General features: G+C 37.1%; 1 protein-coding gene across 7 annotated transcripts in view; it reads left to right on the top strand.

Annotated features, from left to right (window-relative positions):
* RTN4 (reticulon 4) overlaps positions 1-21,916 on the top strand; it is an 80,427-nt gene that overhangs the window by 21,065 nt on the left and 37,446 nt on the right. For 6 of the 7 annotated variants that reach the window (XM_011950592.1, XM_011950588.1, XM_011950591.1 and 3 more), the window contains exons 2-3: positions 1,020-1,076; positions 1,754-4,153. In XM_011950592.1, coding sequence (XP_011805982.1) covers positions 1,762-4,153 — 2,392 coding nt within the window. In that variant the 5' untranslated portion in view covers positions 1,020-1,076; positions 1,754-1,761. Of the gene's footprint in view, positions 1-1,019; positions 1,077-1,753; positions 4,154-20,713; positions 21,128-21,916 lie in introns of those variants that run through there. The other variant, XM_011950593.1, reaches the window with a different exon arrangement.

The raw sequence follows: 21,916 nt of genomic DNA, 5'->3' as shown, positions 1-21,916 counted from the left end.
GATTTCTTTCTGAGGCCTCTTCTCCTGGCTTATAGGTGACCACCGTCTCACTGTGTGCTCACATGACCTCTTACATGTGCCTGGGGAGACAGGGAGCACGACAGCAAGCTCTCTAGTGTCTCTTCCTATAAAGGCACTAATCCCCTCGGCCCAGGGCCCCCCCATGCCCCCCGCCCCGACTGCATTTAACCCTAATCACCTCCCAAAGTCCCCATCTTCTGATACTGTCACATTCGGGTTTGGGGCTTTAACATGAGTTTTGGAGGAGATATATATTGGAGTTTTGGAGGAGAGATTCAGTTCTGTAACATACAGTGATTAAGGAAATGGGCTCTGGAATTGAATTGCCTTAGTCTCTAACTAGTTGTGTATACAAATAACAAGTAGCCCTCACTAAATAACACCAATAATAGTGTCGTCCTAAAGGCAGTTAATTATTATTATTTTTTTTTGTATTTTGGACTCTGGCATTTGGACATTGGCACAGGACTATTGTCTTCAAAGAACAGGGTACAATGACTGTAACAACTTAGAATGTAAGAGAAAATGCGTAATTCTTTAAAAGTGTTTTTCTAAATTGAACATATGCCAGTAACAAAAGATTAAACATTTGTAGTTGTTAATTTTATTCAAATTCAGCTTTTTATTTTTGGCTTGAATAGAACAAGACAATTTACCTATATGGAAACCTGAGTGAAAGCTTTAGATGTGATACGTTAAGTAGAACAGTATTTTAAAGCCACTTTGATTCATAAGTTTCTTTAACATAAACAGGTTGTACTGCGTCTTGAAAAATGATAAGGTCTATGGATAACATTTAATTAACTTTATAATATATATGATGATTTAACCTGAATTAATGGCACTACTTTTTCTGACTTTCTTTTGATCTTGGCCCTTTCTCTGTAAAGTTTTTTGTTAACTTATTACAAACTGAACCCTGGCTTGCTCCTCTGATCTTTAGTCTCCTTTCAGTCTGTCTTTATTTCTGCTGAGGTTATATTCTATTTGTTTTTCAGATGAGACCCTTTTTGCTCTTCCTGCTGCATCTGAGCCTGTGATACGCTCCTCTGCAGGCAAGTTCTTTTCTGCCAGCCTTTTATCCTCTCTGTATTCTAACTTTAACTTTTTAGTGTGTTAACTCTATGCAGAGTAGCTTGGATTTACTAAAAATTAGCATGGTTCCAAGAATGTTTGTCTACTGGAAAAGTTGAAATTTGCATTTTATATGGTATGCCCAAGGGAAAAATGAGCAAAATCCAATGAACACTTGGAAGTACATAAGGAATTCTTGGACCCTTGAATTACATTTACATATTTACAATTCCCTTTCTCCAAATATAGTTTGAGTATAGCCAGAAAGACTTTCCTGTAAATAAATACCAGTCTATGGCATTTAATTACCCAATGCCCCTTCTTTCCTATACTGTCACTCAAACTCTTTTCGCAGATATTCTTCTCTAAAACTAGCTCTTAGTATCTTAGTTGATAACATTTGAGATTTACTCAGACTTGATTTGTCTTTGCATAGCATATAATTGCCTCTGTAGCCATGCATATGTTGTATTTACAGTAGCTTAATATTTTCAGTAATGATTCAAGTCTACTCTGTTGTTACTTATTAATTGCTATTAACATTTCATTTTAGTAAACAGTAAGTCGTTACTAACACTATTTTGAATCTGTCATAAAACTTGCATTAACTCTGAGAACACTGGCATTCTCTAACTTTCCTTTCTGTCCATGGTCACAGAAAATATTATGGACTTGAAGGAGCAGCCAGGTAACACTATTTCGGCTGGTCAAGAGGATTTCCCATCTGTCCTGCTTGAAACTGCTGCTTCTCTTCCTTCTCTGTCTCCTCTCTCAGATGCTTCTTTTAAAGAACATGAATACCTTGGTAATTTGTCAACAGTATTACCCACCGAAGGAACACTTCAAGAAACTGTCAATGAAGCTTCTAAAGAGTTCTCAGAGAAGGCAAAAACTCCACTTGTAGATAGAGATTTAACAGAGTTTTCAGAATTAGAATACTCAGAAATGGGATCATCATTCAGTGTCTCTCCAAAAGCAGAATCTGCCATAATAGTAGCAAATCCTAGGGAAGAAATAATCGTGAAAAATAAAGAAGAAGAGAATTTAGTTAGTAATAACATCCTTCATAATCAACAAGAGTTGCCTGTAACTCTTACTAAATTGGTTAAAGAAGAAGATGAAGTTATGTCTTTAGAAAAAGCAAAAAGTTTTAATGAAAAGAGAATTGCAGTGGAAGCTCCTATGAGGGAGGAATATGCAGACTTCAAACCATTTGAGCGAGTATGGGAAGTGAAAGATAGTAAGGAAGATAGTGATGTGTTGGCTGCTGGAGGTAAAATCGAGAGCAAGTTGGAAAGTAAAGTGGATAAAAAAGGTTTTGCAGATAGCCTTGAGCAAACTAATCACGAAAAAGATAGTGAGAGTAGTAATGATGATACTTCTTTCCCCAGTACACCAGAAGCTATAAAGGATCATTCAGGAGCATATATCACATGTGCTCCCTTTAACCCAGCAGCAACTGAGAGCATTGCAACAAACATTTTTCCTTTGTTAGGAGATCACACTTCAGAAAATAAGACCGATGAAAAAAAAATAGAAGAAAAGAAGGCCCAAATAGTAACAGAGAAGAATACTAGCACCAAAACATCAAACCCTTTTCTTGTAGCAGCACAGGATTCTGAGACAGATTATGTCACAACAGATAATTTAGGAAAGGTGACTGAGGAAGTAGTGGCAAACATGCCTGAAGGCCTGACTCCAGATTTAGTACAGGAAGCATGTGAAAGTGAATTGAATGAAGTTACTGGTACAAAGATTGCTTATGAAACAAAAATGGACTTGGTTCAAACATCAGAAGTTATGCAAGAGTCCCTCTATCCTGCAGCACAGCTTTGCCCATCATTTGAAGAATCAGAAGCTACTCCTTCACCAGTTTTGCCTGACATTGTTATGGAAGCACCATTGAATTCTGCAGTTCCTAGTGCTGGTGCTTCAGCGGTACAGCCCAGCTCATCACCATTAGAAGCTTCTTCAGTTAATTATGAAAACATAATGCATGAGCCTGAAAACCCCCCACCATACGAAGAGGCCATGAGTGTATCACTAAAAAAAGTATCAGGAATAAAGGAAGAAATTAAAGAGCCTGAAAGCATTAATGCAGCTGTTCAAGAAACAGAAGCTCCTTATATATCTATTGCATGTGATTTAATTAAAGAAACAAAGCTTTCTGCTGAACCAACTCCAGATTTCTCTGATTATTCAGAAATGGCAAAAGTTGAACAGCCAGTGCCTGATCATTCTGAGCTAGTTGAAGATTCCTCACCTGATTCTGAACCAGTTGACTTATTTAGTGATGATTCAATACCTGAGGTTCCACAAAAACAAGATGAAGCTGTGATGCTTGTGAAAGAAAATCTCCCTGAAACTTCATTTGAGTCAATGATAGAACATGAAAATAAGGAAAAATTCAGTGCTTTACCACCTGAGGGAGGAAAGCCATATTTGGAATCTTTTAAGCTCAATTTAGATAACACAAAAGATACCCTGTTACCTGATGAAGTTTCAACATTGAGCAAAAAGGAGAAAATTCCTTTGCAGATGGAGGAGCTCAGTACTGCAGTTTATTCAGATGATGACTTATTTATTTCTAAGGAAGCACAAGTAAGAGAAACTGAAACTTTTTCAGATTCATCTCCAATTGAAATTATAGATGAGTTCCCTACATTGATCAGTTCTAAAACTGATTCATTTTCTAAATTAGCCAGGGAATATACTGACCTAGAAGTATCCCACAAAAGTGAAATTGCTAATGCCCCGGGTGGAGCTGGGTCATTGCCTTGCACAGAATTGCCCCATGACCTTTCTTTGAAGAACGTACAACCCAAAGTTGAAGAGAAAATCAGTTTCTCAGATGACTTTTCCAAAAATGGGTCTGCTGCATCAAAGGTGCTCTTATTGCCTCCAGATGTTTCTGCTTTGACCACTCAAGCAGAGATAGGCGGCATAGTTAAACCCAAAGTTCTTGTGAAAGAAGCTGAGAAAAATCTTCCTTCTGATACAGAAAAGGAGGACAGATCACCATCTGCTATATTTTCAGCAGAGCTGAGTAAAACTTCAGGTAATCCAATCTATATGCATTTTGTGCTTTCATACCACTTTTTGACTTAGGGAACATTCCACTACATTTTGTGTTTTATATTATGTTTATAGTGTCCAATATGTCACATTGATAAGAAGTCTCCTCCACTTTCTCACTTAAAGGTTTTAGTGGTTTTTCTAACTCTCTTGCACTCAGCATTCACCCTTAACTTTTCCACACAGTTACACTTTTATAATGCACTATGGAACTATTAATAGAAAATATTTTTGTAAGAATTGGCTTTAGTACCTATTTATTTCTTTTTTTCACTTGTTTTTCTTGATAACATGAAGAGCAAGAGATACTAAAATATTTTCAGATGTGTTTTTGTTATCCCAGAAATTATCATATTTAATTTTTAAAGAACATTTCTGTAGCATGTTTTAAATATTTCAATATAGTATAGTACTTTTCCAGTGGTAGGTATAAAGTTAGGCATATTGAGTGTAGACTTTTTGTTGAAAAGCATAAATTGAGTTATGCTATTATGAATTATTTTGAAAAGTGCCGATTCTCCTTTTTTTCTTTTGACTATCCATTTTACACATACCTGATTTGCACATGTGCTCTTCATTAGCATTCTGATTTAGCTGCGTTTTCTCTAAAATAGTGATTATGATAAATTTGATGAATATATTTAATGTATGTAAGTGCTGGTGCTTCAGCAGTACAGTCCAGCTCATCACCATTGGAACAGTGGTAGACCAGTTGCTGTAATCTAAGAAAGAGGAGATTATGAACATTGAGGCAGTGGGATGAGCACAGAGACACAGGACTTGGTGTTTGATGGATAAGGAGGTAAAGGATGAGGGGAAGAGGTAAAGATGACCCCAGGAACCCTGGATTTCATTCTTGGCATGTGCACATGTGTGGATGGCAGTATGAGAAACTGAGATAGGGAACGTGAGAGATTAAAGTAGATTTAAGAGGGAAGATACAAATTCGGTTTTGAATATGTTGGTATTGATGACATACCTTTAAGATATCCAGTAAGTTATGGATATTATACATATGCAGCTCTTGAGAGAGATCTTGGCTGTATGTGTCTGTCTTGGGCTTAGAGATAGAAATTAAAGCCCCAGATATCAAGTAGGGAGAATCAAGAGAAGAGGACTACTTGAAGGTGGAAGGTCAAAACTATCAAATACTAGAGAGATCAGTTAAGGATTGCAAGTTGGTCGAAAAGGAGGGAAGGTGTTGGCATGACAGCGGCAAATGGTGTGGTGTGCTTAGGCATGGCTAGGATTGAGAAGTGAATGAGACTTGAGCAAATCAATAGTAAATGTTGATTACTCTTAAGAAGTTTGAGTTTTTTACTGGAGAAAAAATACTAGCAGGCAGGAAGGAGAGTATGTAGTGGAGGAAGGGCCTTTTTTTTTTTTTTTCTTCTTTTTTTAAGATGAGAAGGGGAAAATCTGGTTACAGGTGCTGGCAGAAAGTCAGAAGGGGATAGGGAATGTGCTCCCTGGTTCAGGTGGAAGAATTAGCATTAGAAGGAAGGATACAGCTTTAATTGTAGTGAGTGGAAGGGAAAGTATGGGTATTGATACTGTTAGGGTTTTGTGACTGAAAGTTGAGGGAATTATTTGCTGGTTTATGTTTATTCTTTAAAGGAGTATGTTAGTTCATTTGCTAGGAATTAACTAGGTCATGATTGGGTGGAAGAGGTCTGCAATACCTCTGACCAGGGACACCAAAGGCATTGTATTAGGAGCCTGATCAAGGTCGAAAGGTGGTCTAAATGGTAGGGTGACTTTTCTTAGACTGTGCCAAACAACCTAGGTATGGATTCAGAGAAGGCAAGTGGTTGTAGTGATTCAAGGATGTGTTTTGGTAGGAGGGCCCTGTGGAAGGACAGTAAGTCAAGAAAGTTGAGGCTGATAGCAAGAGAGTAATTTGAAGTGATAGACTGTGGCATCTAAGTTGAAGGATGTGAATAGAAAAAGGAGAGGTAGGAGGAGAGTAGATGGTCAATGAACTCAAGGCCCAAATTAGGTTTAAGAACCAACAGTAGTAGGAATAAATACATGCCACAATGATAGGAGATTGTGGTCAGAGTAGGGGAGAGAGAGAAAGAATGAGTGCGTGGGATAGCAGAGTGTGTGTGTTGGATGTTGAATTTAGAATTTCAGAGAAATAGCAGTTCGGGTGAATTATAAAGGCCAGTGTTAGGCCATGAGGCAAAGGCCTACTGTGTAGTCAGATTAGGATTGCTAGAGGTGAGGTCAAGTAAACTATGAGGCCGTGATACTGGATTGCACTTCTACCTAACATTGAAGTCACCCAGGATGATGGCAGGACTAGGGGTGGAGAGGAAGACTGGGGTAAGAGTCTGTGGTAAAGGGCAGTGAGGTAACTGGAGGATAGTAGATAGAAGAAATGAGGAAGGATAGAGAATGACATAGTGGAATAGCCAAGACTTTTGCCCAAGGCCTCTGAAATAAAGTTTGGTGAGCAGGGGGTACTGACCTCCCCCCGCCTCCCTTAGGTGTGTAGAGTATGAGAGAACAATTTAGCCTTCATTTAGCAAGTTGCACAGGGAAAGCAGTATGCTCAAGGAAGAGCCAGGTTTTAGTGAAGATGAGGTAAAGGCAGGAATGTTCAGTAAAGAAATTGAGGATTAGAGGAGCTGGTTCACAGTGGAAGGGGGTTTCAAACAGCACAGTAAAATGGTTTAGGAGGGAAGAGTATAAAGAAGGGTCTCAGAAGCCCAGAGCAGTGTGGTGATGACTGGTGAAGAGCAAGGAGTAATCAGTATAGCAACGCCTTTGAAGTCTCCCTTCCCCGCCAGTGCTCCCTCCCAAAACTTAAAGCTAGCAGTTCTCTGGTAGATGGTGGCCCTCAGGAATTTCAGTATTTCAGGAGTCACCTGCTTCTTGGATTGTTTTTGTTAAACGTGGGAAATCTATAGCCTAATAGTTTAGAAGAAAGGGAAGAAAAGGGGGCATTGCCTTTGAAAGCTTAATGGCGATGGTGGAAGAAAGTGTAAGCAATGCTTGGGCATTCTCTTTTAGAATATGTTTATCTCCCTTCTCTGAGAAAATTGATATTTCCTGCCTTTTTGACTTCACCTTTTTTGAGATTAGTTATCATAGCAACTTACTAGGGAATAGAGAATTATTTAGAACACCCAATATATGTATTCTACAAAAGTTATGGGAAGGAAACCCAGTATTACTATAATGAAAACAATGTAGGTGACCTGAAGTTTTAGTCTTGACTATACCACTGACAATCACTTTGTTTCTTTACATGTCAGTTTCCTTTTCTATAAAAGGAAGGGTGGATTAGCTCAAGTCCTTGCAACTTAATAATTTTCTTGACTTGATTATATAACAGGCATCTGTTAAAAGCAGGTAAGTAGTAGCTGAGCTTGGTGGCTCACGCCTGTAATCCCAGCTCTCAGGGAGGCAGAGGTGGGAGGATGGCTTGAGCCCAGGAGTTTGAGACCTGCCTGGGCAATATAGCGAGACCCTGTTCTCCAAAAAAAAAAGGAAAAAAAAAGACCCCTCCCCCCAAAAATAAGTGTAAAATCAGGTAAGAGTTGCTTTAACATGCTTATATCAAACACTATACGAGATTTTTTTGGGGGGGTGGGGGAGGGAAAAAGATGAAACTAAGATGAGGTTCTGCCCTTATGCAACTTACAGCCAGCTGGTGTAGACACACTGTTGAGGACATAGTTAAACATTGTATAGTGAGGATAGGTACTTACCTCTCTGTCTTCCTGAATGTGAGGTTTAAGTGTACCGAAGTCAAATGTACCAAAATACAGCAATGGTCTGATAAAACGTAAGGGAAGCTGTCTTACCAGATGACTTAAAAGTTTTATGCCATCTCTAATTATGAAATACTTAAGTGTGTTTTTAAAAAAATTCTGGGTCATTTTAATGTATATGCATTTAAACATTAAAAGTATTAAATAGGCCGGGCGCGGTGGCTCAAGCCTGTAATCCCAGCACTTTGGGAGGCCGAGACGGGCGGATCACGAGGTCAGGAGATCGAGACCATCCTGGCTAACACGGTGAAACCCCGTCTCTACTAAAAAATACAAAAAACTAGCTGGGCGAGGTGGCGGGCGCCTGTAGTCCCAGCTACCCGGGAGGCTGAGGCAGGAGAATGGCGTGAACCTGGGAGGCGGAGCTTGCAGTGAGCTGAGGTCAGGCCACTGCACTCCAGCCCGGGCGACAGAGCGAGACTCCGTCTCAAAAAAAAAAAAAAAAAAGGTATTAAATAATAAAATACTAATTTCCTCAGATCATTTATTATCTCATATGTTCTTCTTTTGTTTTTTTGAGACAGGTTCTTGCTGTGTCACCCAGGCTGAAGTGTAGTGGTGCGATTATGGCTCACTGCAGCCTCGACTTCCCAGGGTCAGGTGGTCCTCAGCCTCCCAAGTGACTGGGACCACAGGCTCATGTCACTATGCCTGGCTAATAATTCTTTTTGTACAGAGGAGGTCTTGCCTTGTTGCCCAGGCTGGTCTCAAACTCTTGGGTTCAAGGATCCTCCCGCCTCTGCCTTTCAAAGTGCTGGGATTACAGGCGTGAGCCTCCAGGCCTTTCCTGTTCTTGTTTTCTTAAAATGACATTTTGTAGGCAGAAATTAGTTTTAGTTTTAGGAAGAAAGACTGATTTTGCAAGAGAGATGAATAAGGTATTATGATGCAGATGGTGCTTTGTTAATTTGGGGGCGTAAAGTTTGTCAAGAAACTAATGAATTCTGGTCTTCTTCCCCCCTCCATTTATGAAGAATTGTGTGACAAACTATATTCTTACTATTGGAATGTGAATACTGATTTTTTTTCTCAGTAATATCAATGAATGTTCTTGGCATTTCCCCAATGAATGTTATTGGCATTTTTTTTTTTTAAATTGATTGGCTATAGATATGTGAATTAATTTCTGGGTTATCTATTCTGTTCCATTGGTCTGTGTTGCTGTTTTTATGCCAGTACCATGCTGTTGTGGTTACTACAACTGTGTAGTATATTTTGAAATTTAGGAGTGTGATTCCGCCAGATTTTTGTTCAGGATTGCTTTTGCTTTTTGGAGTCTTTTGTGGTTCCATACAGATTTTAGGATTTTTTTCCTATTCCTGTGAAGAAGGTCATTGGTACTTTATTAGGGATTGCATTGAATCTGTAGGCTGTTTTAGATAGTACGGCCATTTTTTTTTTTTTTTTGGGGGGGGTACAGAGTCTCTCTCTGTCGCCCAGGCTGGAGTGCAGTGGTGCGGTCTCGGCTCACTGCAAGCTCCGCCTCCTGGGTTCATGCCATTCTCCTGCCTCAGCCTCCCGAGTAGCTGGGACTACAGGCGCCCACGACCACACCCGGTTAATTTTTTTTGTGTTTTTAGTAGAGATGGAGTTTCACTGTGTTAGCCAGGATGATCTCGATCTCCTGACCTCGTGATCTGCCCGCCTTAGCCTCCCAAAGTGCTGGGATTACAGGCGTGAGCCACCACGCCCAGCCTAGTATGGCCATTTTTTAACAATATTAACTCTTCTGATCCATGAACATGGAATGTCTTTCTTTGCATTTGTTTGTATCCTCTTCAGTTTCTTTCATCATTGTTTTGTAGATTTCCTTGTAGAGGTCTTTCTCCTCCTTAAACTTATTCCAAGGTGTTTTTTTTTTTAAGCTATTGCAAATGGAGTTTCCTACTTGATTTCTTTTTCAGCCAGTTTATTGTGTATAGATGTGCAATAATTTTGTGTATTGATTTTATATCTTGCAACTTTACAGAATTTACAAGTTTTTGGTAGTCTTTAGGTTTTTCTTTATATAAGATCATGTCATCTGCAAACAGGGACGGTTTGACTTCCTCTTCTAATTTGGATATCGTTTATTTGTCTCTTGCCCAATTGCTCTGGATAGGACTTCCCATTTCCAGTCTTTATTTTTTATGACATTAGCAGTTTTTTTTTGTTTTTTTTTTGGTAATTATTATACTTTATGTTCTAGGGTACATGTGCACCATGTGATGGTTTGTTACATATGTGTACATGTGCCATGTTGGTGTGCTGCATCCATTAACTCATCATTTGTATTAAGTGTATCTCCTAATGCTATCCCTTCCCACTCCCCCCACCCCACAACAGGCCCCTGTGTGTGATGTTCCCCTTCCTATGTCCAAGTGTTCTCATTGTTCAGTTCCCACCTACGAGTGAGAACATGCGGTGTTTGGTTTTCTGTTCTTGCGATAGTTTGCAGAGAATAATGGTTTCCAGCTTCATCTATTTCCCTACAAAGGACATGAACTCATCCTTTTTTATGGTTGCATAGTATTCCATGGTGTATATGTGCCACATTTTCTTAATCCAGTCTGTCACTGATGGACATTTGGGTTGATTCCAAGTCTTTGCTATTGTGAATAGTGCCGCAATAAACATATGTGTGCATGTGTCTTTAAAGCAGCATGATTTATAATCCTTTGGGTATATCCCCAGTAGTGGGATGACTGGGTCAAATGGTATTTCTAGTTCTAGATCCCTGAGGAATCACCACAGTCTTCCACGATGGTTGAACTAGTTTACAATCCCACCAACAGTGTGAAAGTGTTCCTATTTCTCCACATCCTCTCCAGCACCTGTTGTTTCCTGACTTTTTAATGATTGCCATTCTAACTGGTGTGAGATGGTATCTCCTTGTGGTTTTTGATTTGCATTTCTCTGATGGCGAGTGATGATGAGCATTTTTTCATGTGTCTGTTGGCTGCATAAATGTTTTCTTTTGAGAAGTGACTGTTCATATCCTTTGCCCACTTTTTGATGGGATTGTTTGTTTTTTCTTGTAAATTTGTTTGAGGCAGTTTTAAAGAGCACAGGGCCTCTCTTTCCCCCCCTTGATAATAGAACATTCCTCATAGTGGATTTATCTAATATTTCCTAGTGATTAATTTGAGGCTATGAATTCATTTACTGTATAGATGGTGATGTGTCCCTCTCATAGCACCACTTCTAGAATTACCTGCTATTCATCAGTCTCTCACTAGTTATGTTAATTTTGACCATCTGGGCAGGATGGGTTCTGATTTCCTTATCATATAATTACTGTCTTTGTTTCTCCCTTACAGATAATAAGCAGTCTGAGGAGTGACACTTGAACGCATGCAGCTATCCCACTCCTTATCAAAATTTGCCCCCCTGATTTAGTAAACCATTGATGATTCTTGCTTGATCCAGTCTTTACCATGAGAGTTGAAAAATGATTTTTTTAACCCGGTACTCCACGTACATTTTTCAGTTGACCCTCAGCATTCCTGTTTAAGCAACAGACCCCCATTTCCATTAATGAATTAATTAGCTGATTAATTATCAGTATGGATCCATGAATTTCCATTTTCTTTCCAATGGTTTATGATTCATTACTGAACTTTATTATTTTGGTGGTAAATTATTCCATATTTTGAGGGTTCCTTCAGGTAGGCTCAGGGACATGCAACCTTCTTTCTTTGGGGTTGGGAGGGGAACATCTTACTTTCTAGCCTAACAAAATATTGTAGGCTTGTTTTATGCTTACTGTGTCCCAGCCCTGGAATCAGCAATTTCTCCAAGGATCCCCGATTCCTTTTAATGTAGAGTGAGAGGTCATTTTCATAATAGTGAGGTATTAAAGATCAAAAGCTAGATACTAGTTGTGGTCATTGCTACTGTGGGGATCTTTTCCATTTTAACCTTTCAGTGGATAAAGCTAGGAAATGCTTATATACATACATACACGTAAACATACACACATACACATACATAAGAAATGAGTTCACACAGATACCTCTGATTCTAATCCATTCTCACAGGTTTTGTTCTTTCCTTATTTCATATTTGTCTCTTCTTTTGTAGTGAGAACCCTGGTTCCTAAGACCACTAATACATTATTTATATCTAATCCTTTAATACACCTATAAGAGTTTTAGAATGCTTTTTTCATATCACTATAATTTTAAAAACTTGATAAAAGAGTTCTGGATTGTTTGCAAGTCCCTACTCCGCAACCCTGCCTAAAGTGGAATGTGTATAGTCAAATACATTATTCACAGATTACTTGTATTAGTTCGTTCTTTTTTCTTTTCCCTCCTTCTCCCACTAATGGCTATGATATTCATTTGAAATACAATTAGCTTCATTTGTTTCAGTTCTAGATTTTCTTTCTCCCAATTTTAGATTTTTAACTGAGAATTTTAAAGTGTTGAGAAAAGCTGAATTCTTCTCATTTTACCTGGAAGGGGAAGACTATAATTTATGAACATCTTCTAAACACAAAGCAGTTTCACATATTTGTTTCATTTAGGTCTTCACCATAATGTGTAAGAAGGAACCATTTTATAGGTGATAAAATCTAAGCCTAAGGATGTTAAGTAACTTTTTCAAGGATACCTGGTAAATTATGTAATAAGCACAATGCTTTGAGCTTCTGCCGTGTTTCAGACATTGGATTAACTTCTTATTTATATTAGTTGTTACCTAGTTTTACAAGAATGAACTGCGATTCCAACCCAGGTTTTGTCCATTCACAGTTATTTCCTGGTTTTGGAATAAGCAGTTATTGTCCTAACTTTAGCAAGCAATCAAGGTGCTGCTGCTTTTATCACACACCTGTTGTGTTGAACCATTAGGCAATGTAAGATTGCCACCTACATTTTCTAACATATTCTTCCGTATGTAGGGATATTGGAACTAGGGTAACATTCTGTTGCTAGTATGTAGAGACTGAAAAACCCTACTTTGGACAACTGCTATCTATTTATGTTGGTAGGCCATTGGTTCAGAAAGGTGCTCATGTCTCCTGTCCAAACTGCTGAGATCTTGACTTAATGATAACTTAATATGTGTTTGTTGGTTGCTTGTCACTAATGCACAGAGAATATTTTTAGTTCGCGTTTGAAATATAGATTGTATCTTGCTGAACTCATCAGAACTATTGGTAAGTGAAGTGTAAACCGACCATACGTGGATTATTTGTTTATTATAATTAAACTATGTAATATCCAGGATTCACCAAGTAGTATTACCATGATAACTCACTTTAAAAGGGCTTGTTTGTCTTGGTAAATATACGAAATTACGCTTTTCAAACTTACATATGTTCATGAATAAGAACTTACATATGTTCATGAATAAGAATTATTTTGATATTCTTATGATTTAAAATATTTTTCTTTGTTAAAAAGTATATATAGCCTTTGAGCTATGATGACAGAATTTGAGCCTGATGACAGGATTCCAGCCTGGTAACAGAGCGAGACTGTCTCAAAAAAAAAAAAAAAAGCATACTTGCTTAAGCAGCACATACCCTAAAATTGGAATTATACAGAGAAGATTAGCATAGCCCTTGCACAAGGATGACACAGAATTCATGAAGTGTTTCATCTTTTTATATGAAAAATTTTTAAAAATGCTTTGGGTGTTTAAGAATATTTGTATATTTTAGATTATAGTGTAAGCACATTTTCATAATTTACTGAATTTCATAATTCAGTAGTTTCATAATTTACTAAAGTACTGTAATTTACTGAAGTACTGTAGATACTAAGAGTCGATATTTTGTTTAAAATACATTTTTATTGATCAAATATATTTGGAAAATTTTGATGTAAGTTGGACTTTACTGTGATAAGTAGTTAATCTTAACTGGAAGGCTATCAATAGATGTACAGTGTAGCTAAAGTAGAACCTGACTATTGTTAATAGAGGAAACGATTATATTTACTTTTTTAAAAGTGACATTGTTAAATTAGTGAGGATTTATTTAGTGTTTACTGTGGGCCCAAAACAGATTGAAAATAAATATGTACCATAAAAGAGAGATACCTGGGCTGGGCGCGGTGGCTCAAGCCTGTAATCCCAGCACTTTGGGAGGCCGAGACAGGCGGATCACGAGGTCAGGAGATCGAGACCATCCTGGCTAACATGGTGAAACCCTGTCTCTACTAAAAATACAAAAAACTAGCCGGGCGAGGTGGCGGGCGCCTGTAGTCCCAGCTACTGGGGAGGCTGAGGCAGGAGAATGGCGTAAACCCGGGAGGCGGAGCTTGCAGTGAGCTGAGATCCGGCCACTGCACTCCAGTCCGGGCGACAGAGCAAGACTCCGCCTAAAAAAAAAAAAAGAGAGAGAGAGATACTGCTAAATATAATGAAGTTAAAAAAGCTTAATTTTAGGCATTTTACAGACTTGAGTTCTAATTCTGACCCTTTCCCTGATTAGCTGTATGACCCTTGGCGAATATTTTAATCTACTTGAGCTTCAATATTTTAGTAATAAGGATTTTTTCTAAGGACTTGATAACTATCAGTGAAGTTAGGGCAACAGTTTATGAAGCAGTCTGATATGCAATACACACTCATTGTACAAATTTGAAAAATAAAGAAAATCTTTGAGATGAAAAAAATTGTAATCATATTACCCAGACATAATCAATGTTAATATTTTAGAATATATTATTCTAGTCTACTTTCAATGCACATGTGGTTTTTTGTTTTGTTTTGAATCAGAGTCTCGCTCTGTCACCTAGGCTCTGGAGAAGCAATGGCGGGATCTTTACTCACTGCAACCTCTGCCTCCTGGGTTCAAGCAATTCTCGTGCCTCAGCCTCCTGAGTAGCTGGGATTACAGATGTGGGCCACCATGCCCAGCTAATTTTTGTATTTTTAGTAGAGACAGGGTTTCACCATGTTGGCTAAGCTGATCTCAAGCTCCTGACCTTAAGTGATGTGCCCACCTTGGCCTCCCAAAGTGCTGGGATTAAAGGCATGAGCCACTGCACCTGGCCGCATATGTGTATTTTTAAGAAGGTAATAGTGTTTTATGAAATTTGAACCAAACTCTATTGTTTATAAGCTTTTAAAAACTTTAGCGATGCCTTATATAATGCAAACATTTCCATGTCTTTAAATATTCTGCTGCTGATTTTTTTACTTAGTGTTCCTTAGTATGGATATATTTTAACTAGTCACTTTGCTATTGTTGGACCCTTAGATTGTTCCCTTGTTATTGATAGATACTGCTGCTAACCTCTTTATATTTAAATATGTTTTACATATCCCTGAATTATTTTCCAGAAATTAATTCGAAATAAAAACCTAGGTTAGTGGGTATGAGCATTTATAAGGTGTCTACAAAAATTGGCCACAAGAAGAGTTGTACTAATTTTTACCCTTATATCAGAGTAAGAAAACACCCATTTCTCTACTTTCACCAATTCATATTGTTTATTTTTTGATAGATAATATTTTTACATTATAGAAAATTCAAAAAGTACAGTCACAGTCAAACTTCTTCCTCTCTCTGTTGTCCAGCTGCCTAGTGCTCTTTCTTAGAGTTACCTACTGTGACTTGTTCCTTAAGTATTCTTCCAGATATTCTGTACTTGGTATTTTTTAAAAGCCTTTTACCAGTTTGATAGGTGCAAGTAGTATCTTGCTTTTTTGATCTTTGATTATTAGTGGATGTGAACATGTTGGCAGTTTATTTTTTCTGTAATTTGCTTGTTCATACTCTTTGCCCATTTTTAAATTTAGGTGTTCATTTTTTTTCTGAGAGTTCTTTACATATAAAGGATGTCAACTCTTGTGTTAGTTTTCCCTCAGTTTTCTAAAAGATTTTTACTTTACATTTCAGTGGACATTTTCAGTTTTCACAAAGGAAAATACATTATTTACTTATAGTTTTAATTTTACACTTAATTCTGATCTATTTAAAATTGATTTTGGATTCTGATTAGAGATTATTTTACCCCACATGTTTTTTTGATGTTAGAGTTGTTTTCCTATTCCCATACTCTGATCTAGCTCCCTAGTGCCAGGCAACAATCTTATGGAAAAGCCAGAAAGTTAATGTTTGCCAGATTGCCTTCCATGAATTGGGCAATCAACTGTAGACTATGGGTGTTGGTGCCATCTAGTGTTGTAGATGGAAAATCAAGTCTGTGGAATGATCTATAATTGACTGTGGAATGAATTCAGTTGGCCAGAGAAATTTAGTGAGCTGTGAATATCATTTTGCACTAACAGGTGAGTTGAAAATTTTTATAAACAAATTTGAATATTGACATCTTGTACCAAATCAAACAAATGCTTTAATCATACTACTGTAAACATTATGAAATGACCTTAAAGATTCCCCCCAAACCTGGATACTTAAATGAAGACATTAAAGTTTAAGAAGATCTGTTCAGAGCCTAGTGACTATTAATTTTTGAATTCAGAATTTAAAAATGCGTGCTTGAGGCCGGGTGCAGTGGCTCGGAGCGTCTGTAATCCCAGCACTTTGGGAGGCTGAGGTGGGCGGATCACGAGGTCGAGAGATCCAGACCATTCTGGCCAACATGGTGAATCCTTGTCTCTAGTGAAAATACAAAAAATAGCTGGGCTTGGTGGCATACACCTTTAATCCCAGCCACTTGGGAGGCTGAGGCAGGAGAATCACTTGAACCCGGGAGGCGGACATTGCAGTGAGCCGAGATTGTGCCACTGCATTCCAGCCTGATGACAGAATTCCAGCTTGGTAACAGAGCGAGAATCTGTCTCAAAAAAAAAAAAAAAAAAGGCATGCTTGCTTCAGCAGCACGTACACTAAAATTGGAATTATACAGAGAAGATTAGTATAGCGCTTGCACAAGGATGACACAGAATTCGTGAAGTGTTTCATATTTTTATATAAAAAAAATTTTTAAATGCTTTGGGTATTTAAGAATATTTGTATATTTCAGATTATAATGTAAGAAGTTAGCATATTAATTTTCATTAAAAGTGTCACTTTCAGTTTATGAATTTTAGTATTCATTTTTGGGATCTTATGTTAAATTTTTTATGGAGTTCAAAATGCTCATTGTTTTGCTATTTTAACTTGTACTGTCATTCATTTTCTAGACTAAAATCTTTTCCCAGTTCTTAAGATTTAATTCAGTAATGTTGAAGTGCTGTAATTTAGTCCATAGAGGGCATTATATTACAGCATATGGTAGGGTTTTAAAAATGAACTCGTTTCAGTAATGAAACATGTTAATATCATACCTTTGTGTAGCTCAGAATAGTTAAAATTTGAAATAAGCTTAAAACAACTGTGTAGCTATAATTGTTTCTTTTTTTTTAAAAAAAAGGCCTGTTTTCTGTGGCTGGAAAGTAGAAATTATTTTAGCTTTCAAGAGCAGTGTGCATAAGCAGTGTCTTAACTTTCAGAGTAGCATTTTCAATCCAAAAGATTGCTTCTTTCCCACCCTCTTTCCCTTGCATCTCTAAATGTTGTAAAGGCAACGAAGCAAAACAAAAGCCTGAGTTCTTCTTGGGTGCAGAAGTAGGGGAAAGAAAGAAATGGAGAAGGAAGAATGTCTTAGAATTAAGAGCTGGCTGGGGTGGACTTAACAGCTGCATAGTGCTGCCTGTTCTAAAATCTAAAATACAACTTTCTACTGTCTGAAATCTCGCCAGTTAGATACCACCACCGCCTACCCCAAGAAAAAAAAAAAAAACACCAGAAAACATACACAGTTTCTGAGGTCATAAAAGAGTTTTTTGTTTAGTAGGAATTGATTTGTTCATGTAATTTGCCTACTTAAGAGGTAAGTGCACTAAGGAAAAGAGAGTTTGGTTTGAGATGTGAGCAGAGAAACCGTGTAGGTAATTTTAGAGCATATTACCCTTCGGAAAGACATTATGGATATGTACTTGGGGAAGTTTTCATCTTTGATTTTTTTGTCATGCTTGGGAAAAGGGGATACTGAGGACATGGACACTGAGGAGTGGGAAATTGCCAAATACGAACTTTGAACAGTTTAATTCAAAAGTTCTGTGTAAAGCTGATTTTGAGTTCAGGAAAAAGAGGATGCTTTCCTCCTCTTCTCTCCTCCACAAACACACAATATGAAATAGGACTTAGAATTCATACAACACTTTTACTGGCTTGCAGTATAAATAAAGGAGTTTTCTGTGGCCTCTCCTTTGTGAGCCTTTGCTTTTAAGAGAAAAGAGGTTCCTGTATGAGATAATCAAAATGCCATTCTGCAAGTTGGGACATATGTGCTGTACTTACAAATTGTCCTTGAAAGAAGTTTTAATTTTTTTTAAAGTTATGTGGTTGAAGGAAAGCAAAATAAATGAAGATAAGTTTTTAACAGGTTTATATCCTTTCTTTGACTTGTTAAGTTGGGGTTCATTGTGGAGTAGGACCATATTACCTATGCATATGTAAATTTTTCTCAGCTGGAAAATAATAGAACTATATAGCAGGGACAATAGTTTGTGTATGAGGGGGCAATTCTGTTTAGAAAGATTGGGTTATTGCCTAGAATTGAATGACTTAATATATGAGCTTTCCTAGATGTGCCTTACTTGTCTTGTTGTCTCTTAGTTTGATTGTTATTTTTAGCATACTGGTAAGTAAATAGCACTTACGTAGTGCCTACTTTTTGTCAGGCAGTGTCCTTAAAGGCTTCTATTTCAGTAGAGATTACATGATTTTCACAATAAACATAGCCCATCTAGCTTTACATCTTTTAACAAATTTGTGTCATGTCAGTTTTTCAGATTTAAGCACTTTTTTGCTTAACTTGCCAAACTTAAAACAAGTCTAATTGAAAAACTTTATAAGAAATAACTGGGCAAAATGTCAATTGATTTCCACAAGCTAGTTTTCCTTGTACACTTACAAAGACCATAAAAATTAAAGAAGTAGATGTCATTATGTAGGCTGAAATGTTTACTAAACTTCAGGGCTCCTATTTTGACTTTTTAATCTGTCAGGGGTGCTATTAGGTATGTTTAATGTTTAGATGAGTGGGTATGTTTTATTACACATTCTTGCCCCTCTCAGGCTTTTTTCTTTAATTGTTAAGCCAAATCAAGTACCACAGAAGATACAAGTAGTCTTAAGTGCCGAGTAACTTGATCACAATAAATCTTTTTTCTTCTACTAGTGAAGTAATCTCTGACTTGAAAATAGTGTTTTAATACTATAGTTGAGTATTTTATTCTAATGCTAGTTATTTATTGGCTTTCAGTTTTAAGGGACTTGTTATTAGAAAATTAGTATTTTGTATTTACTAAATAGTTAGAGGTTCTGAATGTTGTGTGAAGAGGCCAGACATTTTCAGGCCATGATACGACTTGATGACTGGGTTCTCAAATATCACATTATGCAAGGGTTCAGTGAATAAAGTTTAAAGTTAAATATTAACTTGAGCTGAGAATATTGGGCTCTTTTAAAAATTACTTTTCTTTATTTATGTTTGGAGTTAGAGAGGCAGATAGGGAAATAAATGTGTCATTGGTATTCAAGCCACTTCCTTTTTCCCCTCTCATTTTCCTAATTTTAGTTCTTTCTATGTTTAACTCTTAGATGTTTTTAATTTTTGTGGGTACATAATAGGAGTGTATATTAATATCAAGCCACTTCTGATATTAAGGATTTTGCAGCCCACAGATAGCAGGTTCCAGAAAATATCTCTATTTCATTGTAGTTATACAGTCTTAAGTATGTATTTTTGTACATAGGCTACATACCTTATAGTATTTTTGCAAATTCCTTTTTAAAATATTTGAGCTGCTCTGTTACTGCCTTTTCTGCTTAGGTGGATATATGTATCAGGTAAATTGATTGTGGAACGTAAGTAGAGATACTGCATTGGAATGAAAGTCAGTTTTATAAAGTTGAACACAGATTTTTAAAATGCTGTACATAGATTTGTTTTTATATTTTTCTGTAAAATTTTAGGCCATATGTGGTGGCTCATCCCAGCACTTTAGGAGGCTGAGGCAGGAGAATTGCTTGAGCCCAGGAGTTTGTGACCAGCTTGGACAACACAGGGAGATCTTGTCTCTAAAAAAAAAAAGTGTAAAAATAAAAAATAAATTAACTGGGGGCTAGTTAATTTATTTAACTATCATATGCCTGTGGTGACTGAGGTGGGAGGATCGCTTGAGCCTGGGAGGTTGAGGTTGCAACGTGAGCCATGCTTGCGCCACTGCACTCCAGCCTTGGTGACAGAGCAAGACCCTGTGTCAGAAAAAAATAAAAAATAAAATTTATAGTTTGCTTTTATGTCATTTTCTCATGGCAGATGATATCATTAGCCCATGAATATATCTCCCCAAGCTAAGAATCTATTTATAGTGTCTGTAGTGGTATCTAATAAATAATGAAAGATTGAGTTGGAGCAGGTGATGATTAAGAGTAAGTATGTTTGTAAGTCTCTGGATTTCCATAATTGTAAAAGAGGAAAAAAAGATATTAGGAAGATTAAGTTGCTAACATTGAAGTCTGTTTTCTATTCAAGTAATATGTTCAATAAACATTACTAATTTGACTTATTTTCCGCTTATCCCTTCATAAGGTGCAAAATGCTGAATGTTTTATGTCTGAATAAACTTAGGAGCAATTAAGGAGACATCATTTCACAAGCTTGAAATGTAGGCTATTACTATTTGATCAGTCCGTTTTTATCTTATCAGGTAACCATCAATTTTAGAGTTTTAAATGAAAGTGAAAACCAGAGCATAATTCGACCATGTGTTAAAAAAAAAGAAAGAAAAAAACTGCATATGGCTTTAAGTGCATTTCAAGTACATTCAGTGGTTCTAAAAACAACCCTTATTTCCTTTCTTTTGGTAACCTGCCCTCTCCCTGCAAATGCAGCTCCATTTGGTATGTGCAACAAGGCAAATGCCTAAAACAATCAACAGTTAGAAGGAAAGCATTAATGCTGGAGTATTAGTAGCCTAGTTACAGATTGCACTGCGTCAGACTGTTCCACACCCAGAAGACGTCAGGTGACTTCAGTTCTGCTGCAGTTGTGCAGCAGAGGAGACTGCAGACTTCGGTTGAGGAAACGGGTATTTCATGTCTCAGGGAGTAGATTTGTGCAGTTACAGCTTTTCTGTTGGTATGCATAATTAATAATTGGAGCTGCAAAGCAGATCGTGACAAGAGATGGACGGTCAGAAGAAAAATTGGAAGGACAAGGGTATATCTGCTTTTTAATTTCTTACTCAGTTTTTATATGTGACCACTAATATATTTCTATGTATAAACCTTGGAATTTAGATATTTTGGATTAAAAGTGAAACCACTGAAGAGTTGAAGGCTAAAGGATTAAAACAGCTATCTCACGTGTTTTTACATTTGGTTGTATACCAGAAAATGTCATGCTGTTCTGTTTCACTGGCATTCGGTTTAGTCTTTTCAGTCCTGCTGTTTAGGTTCTGTTCTCTAATCTTGCACATTGTAAACAGTATAGATCTGACAGATTTCATTTGTTCGTCACTTGGATGTGGTAAATATACATTGCTGTTTCTGTATTTTGTAGTGACATATTTTCCGTGACTATTTTAAAAAAACCTTACTTGGTGTAGTTGAAATTCTGTGCAAAGGTTTGTAGGTAGCAAGATACTGCGTTTGCATTAAGCCTCTTTTCTTTGAAAATCTGATTTGAACCTTTAAAATTATTACCAACTTTCTTTTAATCAGATTATATGCATCTTGAAATCATTCAAATTATACACAGTATGATTACACAGTAATTTTAAATGCATGTCTATATTTAAGTCACTAACGTTTGTCCTTGTAATAACCAATCAGTGATTTTGATCCCTTTTCCTCCCCCTTGAAAGCCCAGATCCTTTCAAATCTCAGTGGATCATTGTGTAAGAATTTAAGCCTGTAAATGGTAAAATGTTGACTAGAATGAATATTTAAATAATATTTTACTATGTAGATGGTTAAATCTACCTTTTTTTTTAAAGAAGGTGGTAGG

The sequence above is a fragment of the Colobus angolensis genome, unplaced genomic scaffold (assembly GCF_000951035.1).
Source record: "Colobus angolensis palliatus isolate OR3802 unplaced genomic scaffold, Cang.pa_1.0 Scaffold309, whole genome shotgun sequence".
NCBI lineage: Eukaryota > Metazoa > Chordata > Mammalia > Primates > Cercopithecidae > Colobus > Colobus angolensis.
This window is presented reverse-complemented; position numbering and strand designations above follow the sequence as displayed.